This window comes from Lepidochelys kempii, chromosome 6 (genome assembly GCF_965140285.1).
Source record: "Lepidochelys kempii isolate rLepKem1 chromosome 6, rLepKem1.hap1, whole genome shotgun sequence".
NCBI lineage: Eukaryota > Metazoa > Chordata > Testudines > Cheloniidae > Lepidochelys > Lepidochelys kempii.
The window spans coordinates 16,765,878-16,787,387 of NC_136385.1; the positions used below are offsets into that span (position 1 = coordinate 16,765,878).

The 21,510-nt window shown below is 51.6% G+C and overlaps 1 protein-coding gene across 1 annotated transcript in view; it reads left to right on the forward strand.

Moving 5' to 3' along the window:
- MYRF (myelin regulatory factor) overlaps window positions 1-15,709 on the forward strand; it is a 105,988-nt gene extending 90,279 nt beyond the window's left edge. The window contains exons 20-28 of the mRNA XM_073346947.2: window positions 223-303; window positions 2,761-2,846; window positions 3,241-3,402; window positions 4,473-4,766; window positions 7,545-7,632; window positions 8,285-8,359; window positions 9,744-9,846; window positions 10,883-10,957; window positions 11,459-15,709. Of these exons, the coding sequence (XP_073203048.1) occupies window positions 223-303; window positions 2,761-2,846; window positions 3,241-3,402; window positions 4,473-4,766; window positions 7,545-7,632; window positions 8,285-8,359; window positions 9,744-9,846; window positions 10,883-10,957; window positions 11,459-11,545 (1,051 nt within the window). The 3' untranslated portion in view covers window positions 11,546-15,709. The remainder of the gene's footprint in view (window positions 1-222; window positions 304-2,760; window positions 2,847-3,240; window positions 3,403-4,472; window positions 4,767-7,544; window positions 7,633-8,284; window positions 8,360-9,743; window positions 9,847-10,882; window positions 10,958-11,458) is intronic.
- Window positions 15,710-21,510: the final 5,801 nt, after the last annotated feature.

The following is a 21,510-nucleotide window of genomic DNA, read 5'->3' on the forward strand; positions in this document are numbered from 1 at the left end:
GGCATTACTGAATAACTGATCTCTCTCTTTCCTTCTCTCTTCCTCTCATTTCTGGCCATCTCCCTTCTGTCCCATTTACCTCTCCATCCCAACCCATTTTCATTCCTGTATTTTCGTGTCCCCTTCCCTCCTTTCCTCTATCTTTTCATTTCTCCTCCCTCTCTTTCTTTGTCTTTCCCTCTCTCCTTGTCTTTCCTCCTCTCTTTTCTTGGTGCCCTGCAGCTCTTTTGCTGTGCCCACTGCCTGTCTCCTGGCCCTTTTTCGGCACAGGGGTCCTGCGGTCCCGGTTGCTCTGTGCCCACGGTACGTTACTCTTCTTTCATTATACTGTTGGTTTGAGTGCTGCCTCCCTTCTCTGCCACCTCTTTTTCTTCCTCCTCTGTCTGCGTTACGGAAGGCACAGACGCTCCTAAACAAAACAGGAAGGCCGGGGGAAAACCAGCATGGCTGAATGGCCAGGCTGTTTGAGTCAAACGGGTATCCTTCTGACTATGAAGATCCAACCCTAGTGAAGCCAGCAGGAAGGAGCCTAGATGCAAGCAGGCAGTGTTTAAGATGGGAATTGGGAGGCTAAGATGGAATTTGAAGAGCAAATAGCAAAAGGGGGATTAAAAACAAAGAAAAAGACATTTTTAAAGTAGATAGAAGCTGAAAAGCAGCAAGAGACTCATTAGGTTGGCAGGATCATCAGGGAGCAGAGGGAGCACGTGTGGAGGGTACAGGTAGGGTTCTGCCACCTGTTCTCATGCTCCGTAGAGCCACCATACACAAGTAGCCTTACTGCCAGCTGTGGGACCAGCCCTGGTGTATGGTGCTACTCACGGTGAGCAAGGGTGGCTGAATCGGTCCCCAAACACTTCCGTTATCTGAGTGTCCGCTACAGTGGGTGTTGGAGAGACGCCCACCCAGCCCTCTGACTCTCCGGTAATATAAGAATGAGGTGGCAAAAGAGGAAGTGCTGAAACACATGAATAAATTAAAGAGCAACAAGCCATCCAGAGCAGACGTACAGCCAAGAGTTATGAAGGGGCTGAGCTGCCAACTCTAATCTGTGATCTCGCATTAAAATGAGCTCCTGCCCTGGAAGAACAGAGGGCACCAACTGTTGTACTTAGCTTTAAAAAAGACACCGGGAACTGCAGCCCAGAAAGCCTCACTTCAGCTGAGGAAACAGGCTGAAATACTGATTGAAAAGAGAACTGTAAACCACCTGTGTGATCAAACCAGCACAGCTTGCAAAGTGAAAAATCATGCCTCCTCAGTCTCTTAGAACTCTTCGATCATGTCAACAAAATAGTGGATAAAGGAGAACTGGGTGGCATAATTTATTTGAACTTTCAAAAAACCCTTGACATAGTCCTTCACTGGAGGGTATTATAGCAAGTAAGGAACTAACGTTGACTTAAATGGTAGTGAGACAAGGCCTCGGTGTTGAAATAGGTAAAGTAACGCACGCAGACGGGAATAATATGAACTATTCCAGTGCCTTACCCGGCTCTAAATGTGACCATTTAGGAAAGATACCTGGGCATCTTTGAAGTCAGCTCAGTGAAGACCCCTGCTCACGCTGTAGCCATGGTCAGGAAACCAAATCAAGTGTGAGGGTGTAAGAGGAATGGAGTGGAGAATAACCTTGACAGTATTATCTCCTGCTGTTATAGATCGTGAATGAGCCACGTTCACTTGGCATCCTGTGATCAGTTCTGGTCACTGTGTCTCAACGAGGGGACAGCTGAAAAGAGCAGAGCTCTGGAGCTGAGTAGTGGAGATTATTGAGGGCGTGGAGAGATTTCCATATAAGATGAGAGAGAAGAGATTGGGGGGGGGGGCGGGGGGAGCTGTTTTGTTTAGAAAGGAGGTGAGTTTGAGAAAGGAGAACACAATAATGACTGGGAGGGAGAAGGTAGACTAGGGACTTCTCTTCACCCTTTCTTGTAATTCTAGAATAAGGGGACATTCAAGAACATAGTAAGGCAATACATTTGAATCTGATAAAAGGAAACCCTTTACACACAGCATAATTAGCATGTGAAATCCACAGGCACAAGAGATGATTGAGACCCAGGCCTACTGGGTTCACAAAAGGATTAGACATGTATCTGGGTAAGAAGAAAAGGAGGACTTGTGGCACCTTAGAGACTAACCAATTTATTTGAGCATAAGCTTTCGTGAGCTACAGCTCACTTCATCGGATGCATTATGCTCAAATAAATTGGTTAGTCTCTAAGGTGCCACAAGTACTCCTTTTCTTTTTGTGAATACAGACTAACACAGCTGCTACTCTGAAATGTATCTGGGCAAGGATACCCTCCGCTTATGTGGGGGAGCACCAAGAGATCTTTTAGAAAGTATGTAAAGCTCCATGCTTCAGGCAATAAGCTAACCCCTAGCTGACTGGAACAGAAAGAAACTTCCCCGGGGGGGCAGGTTAATTCATAATTACCCATTAAGGGGCTTCTTAGAACTTCTTCTGCAGCAGCTAGAGCTGGTCAGTGCCAGATCCAGGATCCTAGGCTAGATCTGGGCTGACAATCCCTGTATTCCAAGCTCTGCTCTGTCTCTGCCAACCATTTCCTTCCCCAGCCTGGCACTCTCCCCCTTCCCTGTCCTGCTCACTAATCGCCCATTCTTCCTCTTTCTCCATGTCTGCTCTGCTCACTGCCCCTCATACCACCCCTTCTCATTCCCCCTCTATACAGATCTAGACAGTGCTTGTGTTTCTTATCTGAAAGGCTCTTACACACATTTCCTGCATTTTAGATTAAATCAGAACTTTGATAAGACTCAGCTTGTTTCTTCCACGGCTTCGTCAGACAGACCTAGTGATGGCACTTCCCCACACCCTGGTAGGTACCAGCTCTGCAGGCTGGAGCGGGGAGCGAGTGGCAGGGGGCATGCTTCTGCTCCAGCCAAGCCACTGCAAACAATGCTGGCAGTTTCCTGGCAGTTCCATGTACAATAGTAGAGCTCATGTGGTTTCCCAGAAGCTGTGATACAATAGGGGATGCAGCCGTGTCTCGGGGAGGGGGCACGGGCGGGCGTGTTCCCAGGGACTGTAATATAGCAGAGGGGATGGGGCTGGGTCTCAGTGCTGGGGGTTCCCGGGGGCTGGGAAACAGCAGAGGGGATGGGGCCGGGTCTTGGTGCTGGGGGTTCCTGGGGGCTGTCTCAGTGCTGCTCATGCTGTTCCATCCCTCTGGTGTTGGCTCATAGGAAGTCTCCTTGGTGTTTGTCTTGCAGTGACAGTGAATGGGCCTGACTCTGCCTATCTCTTGCCCGGCCATAGCATAGCTGTGTGTTTCAGCCCTCCATGTTTCTCCGTGTGCTGTTCTGCCGCTCCCACCAGTGCCTCCCCTGTTGCTGTCTCTGGGAGCAGCCCCACACATGCCCTCAACCGGACAGGTAAGTACCTGGGACATGCCAAAACTTGGAGCGAGCATCTGCTCTGGAGGGTGCTTCTGCCCAGGCCCAGTGCTGCTTCCTGCCTCTGCACCTTCTGAAGGGACGTGTGCCCCCTGTCTGTGAGCTTTGTCTCCCCTCGGTGCTGGGTGCTTTGAGGAGCTCATACCCCCATGCCTGGCCCCCAGCAGCCTGTGACGCCTGGAGGTGATGGGTCTCACACACTAATGTTCATGCACACGCTGTAAATCACCCTCTGTGGTTGAAACCTCTCCGGGGCAACACACGCTCTGCCTGGGATGTATAGCCCAGATGCTACCTGAAGTCTCTCCATGGTGTTGTGGGAGGATTTAGAGAGAGTCTGTGCCCTGAGCTCCAGCCTCATTCCTTCTGGCCAGGTCCCCCCAAAATGGAGCAGTGTGTGTGTTTCCCCACCAGCCGTGCTAGCCGCAGCTGTCACAGAGACTGAGCGCTCGCCCCGTCTGTTACAGCTCCTGGGTCTGTGCCGTTATAAGTTCAGACTTGCTAGGCCGTCATCCAGCTATGATCGGCCCATACGGTAGCTATATGGGCAATGGTTCTAGAAGCTGGCTTGCTCCCTTCTGCCTTGTCTGGTATCACAGCACGAATGGCACCTGAGATGGCCACTACAGATCCCACAGCAGCCCCAGCAGCAGAGATCTCTGGGCAATAGTGTTGTTCATTAACCCATGCTGCACCCGCCCCGATGGCAGAGCTTAGCTCCCGCCTGGGGAATCTGGCCTCTGCTTGCCAGAGGCTTCCCCTGCCCTCCCTTCCCTCAGCAGATCCCAAACTCTCATCGGCTCTCCTTTCCGTCAGTGGCTCTGGAGTTTCACTCCGGGCACAGATGGGATGGGGTCGGGTTATCTGGAGAAAGGGGTATAAATGGGGTGGCGAGAGGAGCGGTGGTACAGATGAACAGAAGACGGGTGCTCTCCGTCTGCCTCCTGTAACAAACTGCTGCCTTCCTCAGAGATGACCTGATGGTGCTTCTGCTTGGTCTCTGTCTCTTCCCTCTCTGACTCTGATCCCTCTTTTCCCTTCCTCCCCAGACCAGATCCACACCTCCCTCCTGCTGGGGATGAGTAGCAAAGCTAAATCAAGGGGCGTGACGGGGAAGGTGACCTCTCATGCCAAGTGGCCAAAGACCCCAGAGCGGTCGCAGGGCTTTGGCAGCCCCAACGCCAGCCCCTCCTCCCCCTTCACCCACATTCAGAGCAAATCCAAATACATCTCCAACCTTTCACTGTCACGAAACAGCTTCCCGCTGGGGCAGACCCGGCAGCGGCGCAGCATCACCCAGCCTGCCAGCCAGCAGCCCGACACGGTGGGCACCAGCCAGGACGGTAAGTGGGCCCCCTCCCCCTCTCCCAGCAGTCTGGTCGGCTAGATCCAAACAGCAGCATTACACACCTGAAATGTCCTTCAGCCCCTCTGTAACCTGACCCCCGCCCCACGCACACACTGCGGCCATACCTGGACCCCAGCCTGTGCCCCCCTCCCTCACACTGCAGCCAAACACGGACTCCCATCTTCCCCCATATGCGGCCAGTCCCATAACCCTCTCATTCCCCCCACCACACACAGTGGCCGTGCCGGCACACTGCCCCGGGGATCTCATAGACAAGAGAAATCTATCCCCTTAGCACCCAGACTGTGACATAATGCCCCATTACATCCCTGCAGCGTCGCTGTGGTGCATCTGTCGGGGTGGCCCTGTGTGCAGTCTAGTTGATATCCCCCCCGGCAATTTGCGACCGATCTGTTCTTCCCTGCTGCGTTGTCCGCCTCACCAGGGCACCACCAGAGCTGAGGCGCTACTTACGTCAGCGGAGCTGAGTTTTGCCCGATGCTTGTAAAGCGCTTTGGGAATGAGGGGTCTTTGCAGCCCTGGGGGTGAGGCTTTCTGGAAAGGCCGGGGCTAGCAGCCTAGCCAGCAGGGCCGTTGAGTGTGGAGTTCTCCATCTTCTTGGCTTGAGCACTCACAGCCTCTTCGCGCTTTGGGGTGTGACGCTTCCCAGAGGTGCCAAGAGTTGTGAGGCACCTTGCCATCACCTGCCCTTAGTGTGAGGGAGCCTCATCTGTGCCTGCCGAGGGTCAGCTCCCCAATCCCATGGGCAACACAAGCACTGCCCTATCAGCCTTCTAGGCCCTGCTGTCCCTCCACAGATTAGCGATAGGAATGCTCCAACCCCTGAGCCCTCTGAGCGTCTCCCTGGAGTGTCCAGCCCTTGGCCCACTGGCAGTGTTCACAGATTTGCTGCTTCCAAAGAAGCCGTATGGCCCAGCTTACCAGTTCCAGCTCAGATCACCACTCTGCTCAATTCACAGCACTTGGATATGTTTGAAGTGAAGTCAAGTATAAGTTTATTTACCAAAGCAGAAAGATTCAAGTAGTAGCAAGTGGAAGCATTGGAAACAAATGGCTACATATAAAACAAAATCATAACATGCATTCAAGAGCCTAGAATAATTCACAAGGTACTCTCATGTCTTGTAGAATATTGCTCACCCAAAATCCTTGCTGAATTTTAAAGCCAGGCTGGTTGTGTATCCTCCTTTCATGAGACAAATACACTGTCAGCTGGCCTCCTAGGTGAGAGATCCTGTATGTTTCTTTGCCCCCCAAGATATACCAGTCCCATCCTTTGTCTTTGTTCATCAGCAGACACCCCCACTGAAAGCCATTTCATCTGGTAGATTTCCTTTCTTGTAGACTTTACATCTCTTTATTAGCACCTGGCTCAGTGTGCAACCAGGCACACAGTGTGAGCCCACAACACACAAATGGCCAGACAGGGAGAGAGCCTAGGCGTCTGTTACCTCCAGCCTGAAAGGAACATCTTTGAGGTATGTCGCCACCTGGTGACTGACCTTAACTCCAAGACCTTAAGAACATAGTTTTTACTATAAATACGTGACTCTTTAATTATTACCCACACATACATTTCACACTGATTGACGACCAGTAGGCTACTGGATCTCGATAGAGACCTCACATGCCACCCTTCGGTGAGATATAATGCAAATAGTCAACCCAGAGGATCCCTCTAAAACCCTATGCTCCCCTTGTGCCCTCTGCCAGCTCCCTGGGTCACAGAGGGATGTCGCCCAGACCCTAGCCCCATGCTCCCAGTTGCCCATGGCTGTGTGGCTCCCACACAAACTCTTTGCCCCCAGCTTGCTCTCTGCCAAACCAAACTAAAGGAAATAAATGGGCGAGAGAGAGAAATGCTGCAGAGAGAAGACGTGGATTTAGCCACATGATGGTGCCAGAGCCCAAGGAATGGCCACTCCCAGAGCTGTCTGCGGAGACAGAGAGACCCTCTTATCTCTGCAGTAGTGTCCCGTGCTGGGTGTGGCCCTCCCCCAAGCAGTGGCGGTGGTGAAGCTGTATAAAGTGGGGATTGGTGCTACCTGGGCCCAGCTGTAACGCTGCCTTATCTGGGTTAGAAACCCAACCAGGTGACCCAGCGCAAACACACGGAAAGGGGGCAGTGAACTCCCTGGCTGAAGGGTGCAGTGATGGTGAGGCTAGGAGAACTGCATGTGTCTAGCGCTAACAGTCACCTCCATGTCCCAGCTGGCCAAGGAAGGGGAGAGAGGGACCTAAGAGAGTTGGGCACCTCTAAGTCCCTTAAACTGCTCTGAAACCCCAGTCTGAGTCAGCAAGAGTTCCCTTCCCCACCTCTGAAGTTAAGCACCGAAATACACATCTAGGCACCCAAAGCGAGTGAGCTTATTACCGGGGGGTCGAGCACCCCAACTGCCATTGCAGTCCCTGGAGTCTGCAAGTACGCAGCACCTCTGAAAACCAGGCCACTTATTGGAGGAGGGAAGCCGTTGTTAGAAAGCCTTGGCCTAATCCCTAAGGCTGAGCAGCAGGAAGTGCTGTCTGCCAGGGAGACCTAGTGGGCAGTGGACTTACCCTGCCCAGGGGAGAACTAGCCCGGCGATTAGCGGGGAGCCTGCAGAAAACTGTGACTCCTCTGCTGATGGGCTTTGGGGGAAGGGATAGCCTCAGGGACCCCAGAAGTCCCTGCCAGTTCCAGCTACTCTGACTCTCCACGCCCAGGAGTTCTGGCCACTTTTCCCCTTCTCAGTACCCTCTCTTCTCTCTGCAGGACCGGACACTTCGCTCCGCTCCATCCGGATTGTGGAGAATGACATGGCCATCACTCCCCACTACTGTGCAGCCAGGGACGCATGCAGGTGAGTGAGAGGTAGGGCCCGGCCTCCCCCTGGATGCTGAGTGAGTGCAGGTTGACAGCTCCTGGAGCCTGAAGCCCTCTGGTTACCCATAGGGCATGGACAGCAATTCTGGCTTCCCCCATGCTGTCCCGCTAGCCTGCCACAGCCTGCATAGGCCGCCTCTGGCAGGGAGGGGCACTCAGTCTCCATCCTGCAGTCAGTCCTTGACCTCTCTGCTGGAGTGCCAGCAGGGAAGCCTGTTACTGTCTCTGCAGGGATGTTTGTAATATGTTCACCTGACTCAGTAGGAACTGGACTGAGACAACCACCAGCCCATTTCACACATGCTCCCAGTCATCTAATGACTCTGGGCCACTGCCAACATAGGGCCATGTTTGGAGTTGATGCTCTAGAGGTGAGAGATTCCATCTCCACTCCTGGATCCTCTGCCCAGCCAGCCCTGACGGGCTGGGTTAGAACCCGTGTGCTGGCGATGAATGGATGCGTCTCACGTTAACGATCCCTTGAGCCAAATTACCCAAGTTCCGTCTTGTGCTGCCCCCCGAAAAGCCAAAGAGCCTTGCTGGGGTGCTGCCTGCTTGGGCAGGGAACCCAGCGCCCGTCCCACAGAAGGTTCTGTTCAAGGTATCGAATTCTCTGTCTGTGTCTGCAGGAGAGGAAACATCACCTACCGCATCCCCATCAGCCCATCCACAGCAGTGAACACCAACCTGACCTTGGAGATGAAGTGAGTGAAAACACTTGTCTGCCGCTGGCATCCAAGAGCCAGGGTTACAGTGGCAGGCGTGTGAGGGGTTTATCAGGATGACACTGAGTGGAAGGGGACTCAAAGGGATTCCGAGGGTAACAATAAATACAGAGTGGGAAGGTGTCACGGATCCACAGGATTGGTGCTGTGCCCCAGCTTTGGAGCAGCCTCTAGGAGGAACCTCTCAGTGGGCCAGACCCCCGAGGGGTCTCGCTTTTCCTCCAGGGCAAGCCACATGGTGTCACCGTGTCCTCAGCCTGAACCTCTGGGCTTTCCGCACTCCTGCGTCACACCGTGAGCTCTGTTCAGCGAGTCCCATGCAGACAGACTCCTGGCAGAGACCTGTCCACCCTTCAGGGATTAATGCACCTCACCCAGCATGAGCGGTGACACCAAACGGTGTTGTCAGAACAGCTGGGTTTATTAGTCAGTGGGAACGCGGCATAGGAAGGCCTTAGGTTAGCACAGAGGAATGAAGGTTAAAGCAACGTCCATTCTGGGTAGGCCAGCGCCCAGCCAACTTGTAGTGACCACCAGTATTCAAGTTCCGTGTCTCTCTCAGGCCTGGTCTATACTAGGAAACTAGTTCGGTTGAACTACATCACTCAGGGGTGTAAAAAATTCTGGGGCGCAAAGGATAGCAGTGGGCTCTGGGGGACTGGTGGGAAGGGAGGGGCATGAGGGGGAGGAGGGGGCTCTGGGGGGACCGCTGGACAGGGAGGAGTGTGAGGGGGAGGAACGGGCTCTGGGAGGACCGGAGGGGTGCGAAGGGGAGGAGTGGGTTCTGGGGTGATCGGTGGGAAGGGAGAGGCGCGATGGGGAGGAGCGGGCTCTGGAGGGACCAGTGGGATGGGGGGGCGGGCTCTGGGGGAATGGTGGGGTGGCAGGAGCATGAGGGGGAGGATTGAGCTCTGGGAGAACGGTGGGGTGAGAGGGGCGTGGGGGAGGAGCGGGCTCTGGTGAGGGAATGGTGGGGTGGGGAGGAGCGGGCTCTGGGGGGACCGGTGAGATGGGAGGGGCGTGAGGGGGAGGAGCGGGCTCTGGGGGGACCAGTGGGATGGGAGGGGCGTGAGGGGGAGGAGCAGGCTCTGGAGGGAACGGTGGAGTGGGAGGGACGAGGGGGAACGGTGGGGTGGGAAGAGTGGGCTCTGGGGGGGAGGGAGGGGCATGGGGGGGAACAGTGGGGTGGCAGGGGCATGAGGGGGAGGAGCAGGCTCTGGGGGTGACTGTGAGTAGTGGGTGCGATGCAGGGGGCAGGAGGCGGTGACGGGGTAACTGGCTGAGGTGTGAAGCTGCTGGGGTTCAGTCGGAGTGGCCAGTCTGCTTTCCAGGTGCCAGGCAGAACTCTCACCTCTCTCTCCAGCACCTCCTCTGCTGTGTCCATCTACCTTTGTGGCCTCCAGTCCAGTGACCCATGTCAGAACACCGTGAGCGTGGACAGCTCCACCAATACCACAGACACCCAGGTAGGGACACAGAATCCCGCAAAGGACAGGCACCGCTTGGGCAGCCAGACCGTCCTTGAGGTCCCCCACGGTTTGTCGTAAAGGTCCCTGGCACCCCAAGCTGCCTGGCTTCCTGAGAAGCAACACGGGGTGCTAGGGACAAACCTGGCAGCCTTTGTCTTCATGTTGAGCAAACAGGGCGTGGTGTAGTCTGGGTCTGAGAAAGGGAGAGACCCAGTTGGCTGACACACGAGTTACTGACACTGTGGTTACTAGAACTACTGCTTCGTGAATCTGAATCCACCACCCCTGGCCTCGGGGCTGCCTCCCTCTTGTGTGACCTCCGGGAGTGTTAGGAAACAGCCCGGGTAGGGCGGAGAGCCTCAGTGTCGGTGCAGAGCTGCTCCCAGAGGGAAGGAGGAACTAATCTCTGACTCCCTTAGCTCCTGTGGATTCTCTGCCTGTGGATCTAGAAGTTCTAGACTCACTGAGCTTTTCTTCAGGGTTCTCCCCCAAAAAGCTGTGCTGGTCTCCACGAGGTCGCTGACAGGATTGAGGTGGCTGCCTCTGTGGAGGGGTCCATTGGTCCATCTCTCAAAGGACGTGCAGCCTGAGTCTCCTTCATTCACTGGACTCCAGTTAAAACAACAAGAAGTCCTTGTGGCACCTTCGAGACTAACAAATTTATTTGGGCATAAGCTTTTGTGGGCTAAAACCCACATCATCAGATTCATGGAGTGAAAAATACAGTAAGCAGTATATATATTTCCATCTTTTCATTATATATATAATATATAATCTTTTCATTTTATATATATATATATATATATATATATATATATATATATATATATATATATATATAATGAAAAGATGGAAATTGCCTTATCAAGTGGGGGGGTCAGTGCTAATTAGGCCAATTCAGTTAAGGTGGAAGTGGCCTATTCTTAACAGTTGACAAGAAGGGGTGAATATCAACAGAGGGAAAATTACCTTTGTAGTGTAGTAATGGGTTCACTCTGTCTCACCCCACTGGTTGTATCTTCTTCTCCCCCAGGAAATGACACAGCGTTGGCCCATGGTGATGCTGTCTTTCCGGGAGTTCACCTACCACTTCCGAGTAGCCCAGCCTGTGAGTATGGAACCGGCTATGCCCTCTGCACCATCCAGGGCAGAGCTGAGGAGAGAGGGGACCAAGATCAGTGGGGCAGCCCCTGCACTGAACCCCCTACAGGCATGGGGCTCTGGATCTTGCCAGGAGGGAGGGGGCGTGTGAGAATTCCAGAGCCTTGTGCCCCCCTCAGGGCAGGGATGCATGTGTAAATCGTGACTGGGTTCCCCTTGTACACAGCGGAGCAGATTGTGGGGGAAGGGAAGTTAGTTGGGGTGAGTGGCCAGGACTTTCCACGTCACGCAGTGCAGGGCTGGGTGTGGGCAGGGGAAATGCAAAACTGGAGCTCTTTACTCCTACAGGCTGAGATTGTTGTTGTTTTTAAACACTTGGGAGGTGATGGGGGCCATATGCAAATCTAGCTGGCGAATCCTCCACTTCCCCAGTGCATAAGTGGGATAGCAACTGAATCTTGCTCCTTCTGAGGAGGTTTCTCTTGACAGCCCTCTCTCCCTCCCGCAGGGCCAAGCCCACTGTAGTACCACCCCGGAGCACATGGGACACCTCTTCACTGACTATTATTTCCAGTTTTACTGGCTCTGTGAGTGAGTCCCGGCAGCACCAGTGCCCTTTGCTGGGAGAGAGGAAGGGGACTGGTGAAACATATCAGACTGTCACATGCCTTCCTCTGAAAACCTCCAAGCCCCCTTCTGCTCCCGCCTTCCCCTTGGGGCTTTGAGCTACTTTGGTTCTGTCCTGGGGATAATATAGACACTGAAGTGCTCCATAAGGAATATAGGACCTCTGCCAGGAGCAACACAACCAGCCCCAGGGATCTACTGGACATGCCAACCAAACACCATAGTTCACAATCCTGGGATGCCCTGAGCAACTCTGTCCATCTCCTTCCCTTCTGGGGATACTGGCACCCTTCTCCCTCCCTCTGCTACACTGGATTTGAAAGTGTTACACTGGATCATGTGTGGACAGGCTTGTCCCAACCTCTAGAGGTGGGGCTATGGTCTGGCTGGGAACAACAGCCTGAGAGGCCTATTGGTTCCTATGGCAATGCAGCAGCTCTCTGCAACACTGGAATTTATCTTCCAAGACTGGAGCTCTTGTCAATGCTGAAACACTGGAATTCCATCCTAAAGGAGGGCTCCCCCTGGACATACTGGAAGTCATACACTGGAGTTGCTGTTCCTTCTGGTCAGCCACTGGCTATTTTCCTGCATCCCTGCTCCATAGGATTCCTGGTGACATTGGGATGCTCCACACGGACAGCCAGAGAGAAACCCTGCCAAGAGGGGGCTGCAGAAGCAACAGGGTTCTCCTTGGTCCCTTTCCTCCCTGCCCTGTTTCCTACACTCCATGGAGACCAGGCCTGAACAGATGAACTTAAGAACCCCACAAAACCACTAGTCAGCCTATGCCAGCCTGTTGGCAAGGGCTTGCCCTTGATTCCTTCCCCCCCCCCCCCAGGAAGTGGGGAGAAGAGGCACCTTGGGAGCAGAGTCATCCCCCAAATACCTCTATCTAAGGGCCCAGTTTGCAGGTGTTTGTTGCTGTACCCCATATTTCTGTGGTTGGGGTGGGGACTGTCCCTGTTACTCTAGAGTAGCTAGAGCTGGCTGGTCCCAGGGCCAGCCCCAGAGAACATCCCTGAAGCCCAGGTTCACCCTGCCTGCCTCTGCTCTGGGGTGCCAAAGGGAGGCCACCAGCACGGACTGCTCTGCAGAATGGACGTGGAGACTCAGGTAACTGGTTTCACTGCACCTACTGGTGAATGCAGCTCTGGTCCCAACAGGTCTCTGCCAGGCAAGGTGGCCCCCTACCGATTTCCCCTAGGAGGGGAGGGGGCAGGTGACTCAAGGCCTGGCTCCCATTGCCCCCTGGTAAGCTGGTGAGTGTATTATGGGTATTTTACTGTTACAAGGTTTTAACTTGCTAAACTACTGATTTTTTTAAAGCAGTGTAAAAACAGACCTCTTAATTCTGTCCTTACTGATCTATTTGTGTCTTACATAGGAAACCAAAGGGGGCGAGTGCAGAGGCCCAGCCTGGCAGCTATACTGGTGCCGGGGGAGCTAGGACCTGTCAGACTTTGGCAGCTCTTGTATGTGTGTCTTTCTCCCACCCCAGCACTTTTCACTGACCGGGGAGGGAAACTTCTGCATTCCTGCAGTCTGAACCTGTGCCAGGATAACCCTGTGACCCAGTTCTGTAAGAAAGTGGCAGCAGCCTCTGGAGAAAGGGAGGGGCAGGGGAGGAAACTCCACTCTGCAATGCTGAACCAAAGCACAAAGCTGGCTCCAGAGGCGTCCGTGCTTTTCCCTTTGCAAAGTGCCGTCACCTGGTGTAGGCAGCTTTACCAAACTGGGGCTGGGTAGCTGTGGCAGGGCCCGACCATGGTATGGCAGGGTCTCTGCCGACTCTCTTTTCTTGCTGGTAGTGGAGACAAATACAACAATCACTGAATCCCAGACTTCAGTGGCTGTCTTTAGACAGCAGAGCAGGATCTATTCATGTCCCAGCTGTAATTACCGTTGCCCCCAGCAAAGCAGTAAGGAATGCTTTTTTAGTCAAATATAGATGGCTCCTATGCAGCCTTTGGGGGCTTTTGCTTATCTGTGTTTTATTTTGGGGGTGATACATAGCAAACATAACTCCCAATTGTCTCTGTGACTGCCCCCCCACACCAGGCCAAATGCCTGCAACTCTTGGTGACTTCTATGGGAGCTAGAGATTTGGTTCCTCTAAGGATCGGGACCTTTATTTGAAGGTGTGGTTTCAGACCAGCTCTTCAGTTCCCATTCTGTGCCTGTTGGCGGAGCACACTTAGCTGTGTTAGCAATCTAGCTCCTATGGCACACTGGCTGCAGAGAACGAGTATTGAATGCCCGGTGAGTGAGAGCGTAGGGAGGGGCACGTTTTCTGTGCTACACTAGGCAACTAGTAGGGAAGGACAGAAGGCTGATGGCCCTGTGGTCCCTGAGTGTGAAGCAGCCACAATTCCAGTCTCCATAGGACTGCATTCCTGCCAGCAATTGACACGAAATCCTCCACGGCCGCTCTTTGCAAAGTACACTTTTTACCTTACTTCCCCCGCCCCGCATTTGCCCTGAACTTTGCTTGGTCTTTACGCTGGGAGATTCCTTTAGTGGCAGCTGTTGTCCTCCAGATAGCAATCGCTGGCCCCAATCTTCCAAACTCTAGTCAGTAAGCACGCTCACAGATTTTGCTGGGACCACTCACAGGAGGGGTAGTGCTTATCAGGGCCACTCAAAGTTTTCCTCTTGTGTTTTTAATAGAGCTGAACTTACTGCCTGTGCTTTAATTTAGGAGCGCTGGCCTTTCCCCAGGCTGAATTCCTCACTGTCTGCCCGCAACCACCACCATATAAATCTGCCCCCCACCTCCCCCCAACCCACTGGTGTTCTCAGAAGTGGCAGCTGTAGGTCTTCCCAGATGCCTTTCACAACACTCCAGAGGATGCAACGCACTGGGTGCAGTCACCAGAGATTTATAATGGTGGGTGGCGGGTTGTAGCCCTAAGTAAGGTCTATAGCATTTCAGGTAGCTCCATGATGCTTAAGCATAGGGTCAGGGTCACTGCTTCTGCCCACAGCCGCAGTCCTTAACGTCTGCAGTAACGCCTATCTCCTTTTCCTGCCAACACACAGGCACAACACCTCCTGTGGACCTTGAAGATGATGGCTGGTTAGTTTCTCTGTAGTGAGTTCACCTCCTTTCCAAAAAGGAAGGGAATAATTCAAATCCAGAGGCCTTTCCTACATGTACAACTATTTTAAAGCAAGATGGCAGTGATTAGTTAATACCTTAGATATTTACAAGATACAGGAGGATTAAACTCAGCCTGTACTCTCAGAAAAACTTTTTATAGTGCTTTTCATCCCAAAGTACTCCACAAACTACACACAGAGAGATCATCCAAACCATAGGGTACCTCTCCAAGACAGGAACCAGAGTTTCACAGTAGGGTGGTAATTGTTAAGGAGTGAAATGGCCACATGATGGCACCAGAGCTCATGGAAACAACTGGCCAGTGGCCAACTGTGTTGCTTAGAGTCAGCCTCCTAAGGAGGTCTCCACTCTACTCCCCTGTAATTAAAGAGGTTTTCTCCCCATCCCCTTCCCAAAATAGTAGCAGGAAGAGTTAAGTTAGGCTTTTCCCTGTGTGAGACGGAGAGAGCTCTGAGCCAGTGTTTCCAGCCTCATCAAGGCAGGGAGCTCCCCTTTCTCTCTGCATCTGGAAACTGAAGCTTCATCTCTCTAGACACTCTTAGCTGGAAAGAAGGATGACAAGTGTGAACATGGGGCCACTTTCTAAAGTTTGCCTGTTTGGGAGAGAGTTTGTTTCAAAAGCAAATTCACATCTCTTTTGCTCTACTTCTAAAGCTTAAAGCCTGTAAATAAAGACTGCGGCACCACTGCGAGGATTAAGGAAAAATAAAGCACTAATTTGTTTGGTTTAAATGTTGCTGTCACAGCTTTGATCACTGTATATTGTCAGCAAGTTTGTAGAGTTGCATTCTGAGCAGATATTAATGGTTATTGGTTTTTATTTGCTCTGGGGGGGCTAAGCACTGCTTCCCTCCTTTCTTTCTGATTTGTATTTATATTTTGCTGAGTTTTAGGGGTGCTGGTTCTCAGGACTCCCCCACTTTTTTGTTTGGCTTATCTAGACTTTGTTTTATGCTGGAGGTAAATATACCTATATAAATAAATATATAAATACAGCTTTGTATCCAAGTATGGCTCCTGGCTGCTTTCCTCCACCAGTGGAAAAATTGTGTTTCTTAATGCAGTTGTTTACAAATTGTCCCTTTCACACAACTGGGCCCTGATACCACAAACACCATGGGTTTCTTCCAGATGGCATCAGTTACTTAAGATGCTCAGGTGTGGGCAAATCAAATTCCAAGCTCTGTCCATGCTCATGGCTGTGGACTGCATTTTAAACTGTACTTAAGGATAGGTATAAAATGGAGCATTCCGTTTATACTCCAGCGCTGACAGATACTAGGATGTGGAGCAAGGGAATTTAGGATCTTTTTGCAGGACGCCATCTGAAAAATAGATGAAGCTACTGCTTTAGATCTATAAATTGTAAACTGATCCAATGTTGGCATAGTGGCTCCAAGTCACATCATGCTCCCCATTTTCAAAGCAGTGTACAAGTAATGTTACACCATGCCTATAAGGTAGGTAAGTATTATTCCTCCTTTTATAGGTAAAGAAATCATTGATTTTCCCAGGGCCACACAATGAGGCAAAGCCAAGATTACTTCATACTTTCAGTAATGTCTGGTTTCAGAGTAGCAGCCGTGTTAGTCTGTATCCGCAAAAAGGAGTACCTGTGGCACCTTAGAGACCAACCAATTTATTTGAGCATGAGCTTTTGTGAGCTACAGCTCACTTCATCAGATGCATAAATTGGTTAGTCTCTAAGGTGCCACAAGTCCTCCTTTTCTTTTGTCAGAGCGCATGGCTGACGCACATCGAACCGGCAGGAACTGCGGTCTCTAGCCCTGAATCTGTATCAATTTTACAGGATACTGCTGCTACAGCTGAATGGTGGTGTTAGTTTGTCTAAGCTCCTCCTCCCACTTGTTGTTGTATTGGTTTCATATCAAAGACTTCCCCTCGATAGTGCCCACTTGTGCTGCAGGCAGAGGAGCCTGAGCAGTAGCATTGTGACTGAGTTCCAGCTGCTGGCATAGTCTCCCTCCAGCAACTCTAGCCCCTAACCCTGCTGCCTGCCTCGGTGTTACCTCCCCTGGGCGGTGCCTGTTTGGTGCTACAAGCAGTGAGTCCTCTGCCTGCAGCACCACATGGGCACTGCTTATGAACAAAACCAATTTTGACTGGGCAAAGGTAAATGATCCTGCCTGAGCCAGGCATAGTGTGGAGGGAGCCACAGCACAAATCTCCTGCCTCACTCCTACTCAGCCAGTACAGCTCCTGATCTGAGGCAGCCCCTGCATTCCTTCAACTCTGCCAAACAGCCTCAGTGCTGGCCAGCAGAAAAATGCCATCAAATGAAGTCTTAGACGACACTTCACCCAGCCAACAACACATTCTTTCAGAGGATCTCTCTTCTCGGAACAAGCATTGATTAGCACAACACTCACTAGGCAGGTATCCCCACTTCACAGCTGAGGGCACGGATACTGATATAAAAAGTGGCATTGTGAGAGGGTGTACAAACCCTGCACCAGGCAAGAAGGGATTAAAGAGCAGCTTTGGGCTCAGGCAGCCCCACATGCGAGGTGTTCAATCTCAGAGGAGCCTTGAAAAAGGGAGAAGCCCAGTACAGAAGAGCCAAGCCTGGGAAGGTGGACAGACATCTCATCCTCCGCTCCCAGAGAGGAGCACAGTAGAGGGTCAAGCTACATTAGATTCTCTGTGAACACAGAGTGGTAAGCCAGTAGCTGAAAGATCCTGGTAGGAGAGAGGAAGTGGTGTTGCTCATTCTTTCTGATCATTTAGTTTTCTGTTGTTTGAAATTTTGAGAACTGGGACTAGGGGGTTGACCCAAAGGCAGACCCCCATTGAGAATACAAGCCCCCTCAGGAGAAACTGGGCCAGAATAGGAAGTAGCAGCCCAAGGAAGAAGCAGGAGGTCTGAGAAGACAGACCGTAGCTACAAGGGTCCAGAAAAACTTTTGGGCCTTGATCTGGGCCATCTATCTAGTGAGATGTCCTGGGACTTTTCTGTGAAAACCCTGATTTACCCTGAAAGGGGTAGCAGCAAACATGACCTGGCCAGAGAGCAGAGTCAAAAGGCAAAGGGGACCACCAGACAGTTGAACTACAGAGGAAAACCATATGCCATATTGAGCCACAAGGTGGCCCAACAGCTCAGTCACTCTGACACATCACACGGGGGTTCATTCTCCCAACAAATTTTTTGGTGGCCTCAGAGTGCAGCCACCAACTCTTGCTAAAGTAAATAAAGTAATATGCACATTTATACATCCAAATCATTGTAATTAATTTATGTAAGGGTTGGGGTTTTTTTTTTTGCAGACTCGATAATAAAAATTATGCAGTTATCTCTTATTGTTTCTTTTGCTTTTTTGGTAAAGGTGTTTGTATAACAATTCTGAAATAAATTTAAAAATGCTTTTACATAATAGAAGTCCAAATAATAATGAAAAACATATCTGGGTGGCTTGGGGCTGGAAGGCATGGCTGCAGCTAGCCCGGGGCTCCTCCAGGCAGGTGGGTGGGGCTCGGGGCTTCAACTGACACACAGGAGCTCCGCCAGCCTGGGGCTCCTTCGAGCAGGTGCGGGAGGGGGGGCGCTTGGGGCTTCAGCTGCCAGGGGGTGGGCCTCCCCAAAGGGGGGCTCCACCCACTGCCCAGGTGCCTGCCTCCTGTATCCCTCCTCACTCCCCTGCCAGACCACCCCCCCCAACACAAGACCTCCCGCTCACCTCCTCACTGCCCAGCTTGCAGCCAGACCCCCCTGCCCGCACCGTCACCCTGCTACTGGCTCGTCACTCGCCTCCTTACACCTCCACCAGGACCATCCCTGCCACTCACCCCAGCCCCCCACCTGCCCCCTCACCCTGCTGCTGGCTCGCTGCTCACCTCTACTCCTCTTCCAGTGCATCCCTGCCACTCACCCCCCCCTCACCACTGACTTCCTCACTCACCCGCCAGGCCCCCCACCCGCTCGCCTCCTCACCTTGCTCCTTAAGCATTGTCTGGAGACGCAGGTGGGACACACATGTGGCGCATGCAGGAGCAACAGGGAGGAAGGGGAGGGAGCTGATGTCCCCCCGCCTCAGGGAAACTTGCTGTATAAAGCCTGGCCTTCTCTTCACCATGTATAAGAGGCCACAGGCTCTGATGATTAGAAAAGGACCTGGCGATTACAGTGGGCGAGAAGCTGGATATAAGTCAGCAGTGTGCCCTTGTTGCCAAGAAAGCCAATGGCATATTGGGCTGTATTAGTAGAAGCATTGCCAGCAGATCGAGGGAAGTGATTATTCCCCTCTATTTGGCACTGGTGAAGCCACATCTGGAGTATTGCGTCCAGTTTTGGTCCCCCCCCTACAGAAGGGATGTGGACAAATTGGAGAGAGTTCAGCAGAGGGCAACAAAAATAATGTAGGGAGCTGGAGCACATGACTTAAGACGAGAGGCTGAGGGAACTGGGCTTACTTAGTCTGCAGAAGAGACGAGTGAGGGGGGATTTGACAGCAGCCTTCATTACCTGAAGGGGGGTTCCAAATAGGATGGAGCTAGGCTGTTCTCAGTGGTAGCAGATGACAGAACAAGAAGCAATGGTCTCAAGTTTCAGTGTGGGAGGTCTAGGTTGGATATTAGGAAACACCATTTCACTAAGAGGGTGGTAAAGCACTGGAATGGTTTCCCTAGGGAGGTGATGGAATCTCCTTCCTTAGAGGTTTTTAAGGTCAGGCTTGACAAAGCCCTGGCTGGGATGATTTAGTTGGTGTTGGTCCTGCTTTGAACAGAGGATTGGACTAGATGACCTCCTGAGGTCTCTTCCAACCCTAATATTCTATGATAGATAACATGCTAAGAGCACGCACCTGTATAACATTTTTTGGTCCCTTGTAAGGACATTGGAAGGACGCTGACAGGAGATCAATACCTGGTTGAAGAGCTGCTGGCTCAAACATGCACAAGACTGAAATGATGCTGACCAGAAAGGGAAAATTGTCCAAAGAATTACCGGGTTCGCTGTCCTCCATTTATCAGTTGGTGCAAAGCTTTGTGGTCCTGAACAAATCATTAAACTTGGATAATTGGATAACGTCGGTGGCAAAAAACAAAACAAAAAATCCACCACCATCTCCAGCTTGCTAGGAAATTTGGCCCCTTCCTTCCAGATGAGAAACTGGTCAATGATCCACCCATTTGTCACCTCCAGCCAGGATTATCAAACTCACTGCCTCTGAGACTGAATACAATGCAGAGAATCTAACCTGTGTGGAATGAACATACCCACCGCCCACCCCTAACTACTTCACCAGGGCAGACTTCCATAGGCACATTACCTCTGTGCACCACTCCTTCCAGTGGCTTCCAGCCTGCTTCTATTGCCAGTTCCAGGCTATGGTCTAAAATGATCAACGTTTTTAACAGATCACAACCTAAACTACATCAGTATCCTCATCTCTATCCATGATGCCACACCAAGACAGCTGGGATTGTAATTTACAAAACCAAATACAAAGTGAGAGGCAGTGATAAAGCATTCTTGGTTGAGAGAACTGGACTATGGAATGAGCTTCCATTGCAAATTCGATCAATTCACAGTCAATCTTGGGAGCACTGTGAGAACATCCTCTTCGATAAAGCTGTACCACTATTAGGCATTATGTTTAAAATACACAGATACAGTAACTCCTCACTTAACGTCGTCCCGATTAACATTGTTTTGTTGTAAAGTTTGGCAGCTGCCTGCTTTGTCCACTGCTTGCAGGAAGAGCAGCCCGTTGGCGCTAGCTGGTGGGGGCTTGAAACGAGGGTGGGCCAGCAGCCCCTCTATCAACTTCCCTAGGTTCCCTGTGCAGCAGCTGCCCAGCAGGCTACCAATTGCCAAGCAGTTCAGGTGTCCCTCCCCCCACTGCCGTGTGCTGCTCCTGCCCTCTGCCGCTCTTGCCCTCTGCCTTGGAGCTGCTCCTGGGAGCCTCCCGTTTGCTGTGCGGGGGGGGAAGAGGCATGCTGATGTCAGGGTACCCCATCTCCACAGAGCAGGGGGGGAGACACAGGGCTCAGGATGGAGGGAGCTTGCTGGCAGCAGCTGCTGTCTCAACTTGCTGATGTACTTAAAAAGGCAGTGTACTTAGAGTGGGGTCAGCGTACTTAAAAGGGCAATGTGCATCTCTCACACCACACACACAGACAAACACAGAGCGTGTCTCTGTCTCACACACACATGCACCCCCCGGACACTTTGGAAAGTGAAGGGAGTGCTGTGCTCCAGTGGGATAGCGTGGGTTCATCATCATGTTCAGTTTCTGCAGGGAATGCTTGCAGCCACTGCCATGCCTCTGTTGTGTCTCCTCCCTCCATTTGTGCTGCCTTGTAGAGTGTGAGGCTACATTAACAACGTGTTAGCCCTTGAGGGCTCAGCCAAGTGTTAGTTCATCATTTAGCAGCAAGGCAGTCCCTGGGAAATATCCCACCCTCTGACTTCACCACCTCAACCAAGCTTCACAATCATCATTGTGTACTGTATTAAATCGTTTGTTTAAAACACACACATTATATATACACACACACACACATTATACACACACACAGACAGAGGGGAACCTAACCCCCCCACCCCCTTTACATTAATTTTTATGGAGAAATTTGCTTAAAATCGTTTTGCTTAAAGTAGCATTTTTCAGGAACATAACTATAACGTTAAGCAAGGAGTTACTCTATATATATCCCAAGCAGAGCTTCCTACAACCAGAGAAAGGAGAAGAGCACAAAATTCCATAAAGTCCAACAGGACATACTACATACATTTAATTTTTCTTCAAAGCACTAAGATACCACAGCGGTGGCCATTATAGAAA